At 55.0% G+C, this 1,713-nt stretch overlaps 1 protein-coding gene across 1 annotated transcript in view; it reads left to right on the forward strand.

Moving 5' to 3' along the window:
- Positions 1-649: 649 nt before the first annotated feature.
- B3GALNT2 (beta-1,3-N-acetylgalactosaminyltransferase 2) overlaps positions 650-1,713 on the forward strand; it is a gene marked incomplete at its 5' end in the record, with an annotated part of 28,756 nt that continues 27,692 nt past the window's right edge. Inside the window, 1 exon segment of the mRNA XM_014586810.1 lies at positions 650-797. Coding sequence (XP_014442296.1) covers positions 650-797 — 148 coding nt within the window.

The following is a 1,713-nucleotide window of genomic DNA, read 5'->3' on the forward strand; positions in this document are numbered from 1 at the left end:
AGAGGGACAAAGTGAAGGGGCGAGAGAGAGAAGGAGGGAGAGAGGGAGGGAGGGAAAGTGAGAAAGCAAGCTGCCAGATCTGGGACTCAAACTGCCATTGGCCATGGGGGATTCCAGTGCCCTTAACCACCACGCCACCACCTATTGGCCTTCTTTTTAAAATTTTCAGAGCGATTTTTGCTGTAGGGTGCATGTGCTCGCCCCAGACACAGAGGACAATTATGCTGCAGTCCCCTCTCTTCAACTCTCTTGGAATTTTGGGCATGCACATCCATATGCCTGGTGTGAGCCCCAAACCACAGGATGTGGCCAGCCATGTGGTGTCCAGCGTCTTAACCGCTATTCTACCTGCTGGCCTGAATCCGACTTTTCTTGACCAGCATACTAAGCTTATTTCTCCTGTGGGAGACCAAGACAGGAACCTCAACAGGGTCTTCATGCCGTGGCCTCCTCCAGCCGCCCAGATGACACGTGCCCAGGGGGGCCCTGGGGTGTGACCCTGGACGTTCCCAGGCTGGGCTAGCATCACAGAGCATTGTCTCCCTGCTTTGCCACTGTCTGGCCCCTCCATGAAATTTTTTATGTTATGTGTTGAATTTATAGTAATTGAGGCCTGGCCTATTTCTAAGTTGTTATTGCTTATTTCTAGATCAACTGGCCGTATTTCCCCAGAGGAAACCCAGTCACTATGACGTGGTGGTTGGTGTGTTATCAGCACGCAATAACCATGAACTTCGAAACGTGATCAGAAGCACTTGGCTGAAGCATTCGGTACAGCACCCGGCGTTAAGTCAGCGGTAGGTGCTCAGCGTCATCCCGCGCCTGGCTGCTGGAGTAACGTTCCAGAAAGCTTTAGTCGGAGAGGTTGGTCAGAAATCCACTTTACGTCATTCTCTGCTTAGACATTAAGTGTCTATACTTCTCAGAACTTTGCAGAGATGACTTAATTTGTTCAGTTCGGTAGTGTTTCTAAGTCACGTGATCGCCCACATGTGCCATGCCAGTGTAAGCTGCTCAGTTATCGGTAGCAGCCCCAAAGCTGAGCCCGATCTCACTGGGGCCAGCCTCAGAGGGTTAAGTCGTGGGGCTGGGGGAAAGGGAAGCAGAGAAGGCCGGGCTTTTGCTGGGAGACGGAGGCAGTGAGCAGACCACGCCCTCTCCAGACCGCGTGAGCCGGGCGTGTTGGTGCCGCGTGGCCGCACAGCACGCCGCAGTCGGGGTGTTCTTGTCACCGGTACTGACCTGTCCCAGATGCCCGTCTCGCTCCGCAGCTTTCACGCTTTGTCGGGACAGTCTCTGGTTCAGTCGCAGCGATAACCGTGACTGTTACCCAGGGTCATCTTTCCCATCAGAGCCACCCCAGCCTGCACTTCCTGCGGCCGTCCCCCCCGGAAGTAAGGACGTCTGTGTGCCTGTGCCTGGCCCCGGCCCGTGCCCAGTGGTCAGCGTGTCCTCTTGGTGCTGCCTTTCGGTCGTGACTCTCTCACCACCGAGCCCTCGTCCTGAGCCAGGTCACCGCTTCCTCTCATGTAGATCAGTGCAGAGACCTGTCTCTGAAGCCCTGCTTTCTCCCTTGACCCCCGCATTCTGGTTTCTAGAGGGCAGCCGGGGTGACCCTTTCTAATAAACATTTTTTCGCCATAGGGTGTATGCGTTTGCTAGAGAGAGAGACCGACAGAGAGGGCAAGAGAGGAGGTACCCCAGACAGGATGG

The sequence above is a fragment of the Tupaia chinensis genome, unplaced genomic scaffold, assembly GCF_000334495.1.
Source record: "Tupaia chinensis unplaced genomic scaffold, TupChi_1.0 Scaffold000161_1, whole genome shotgun sequence".
NCBI classification, from domain to species: domain Eukaryota; kingdom Metazoa; phylum Chordata; class Mammalia; order Scandentia; family Tupaiidae; genus Tupaia; species Tupaia belangeri.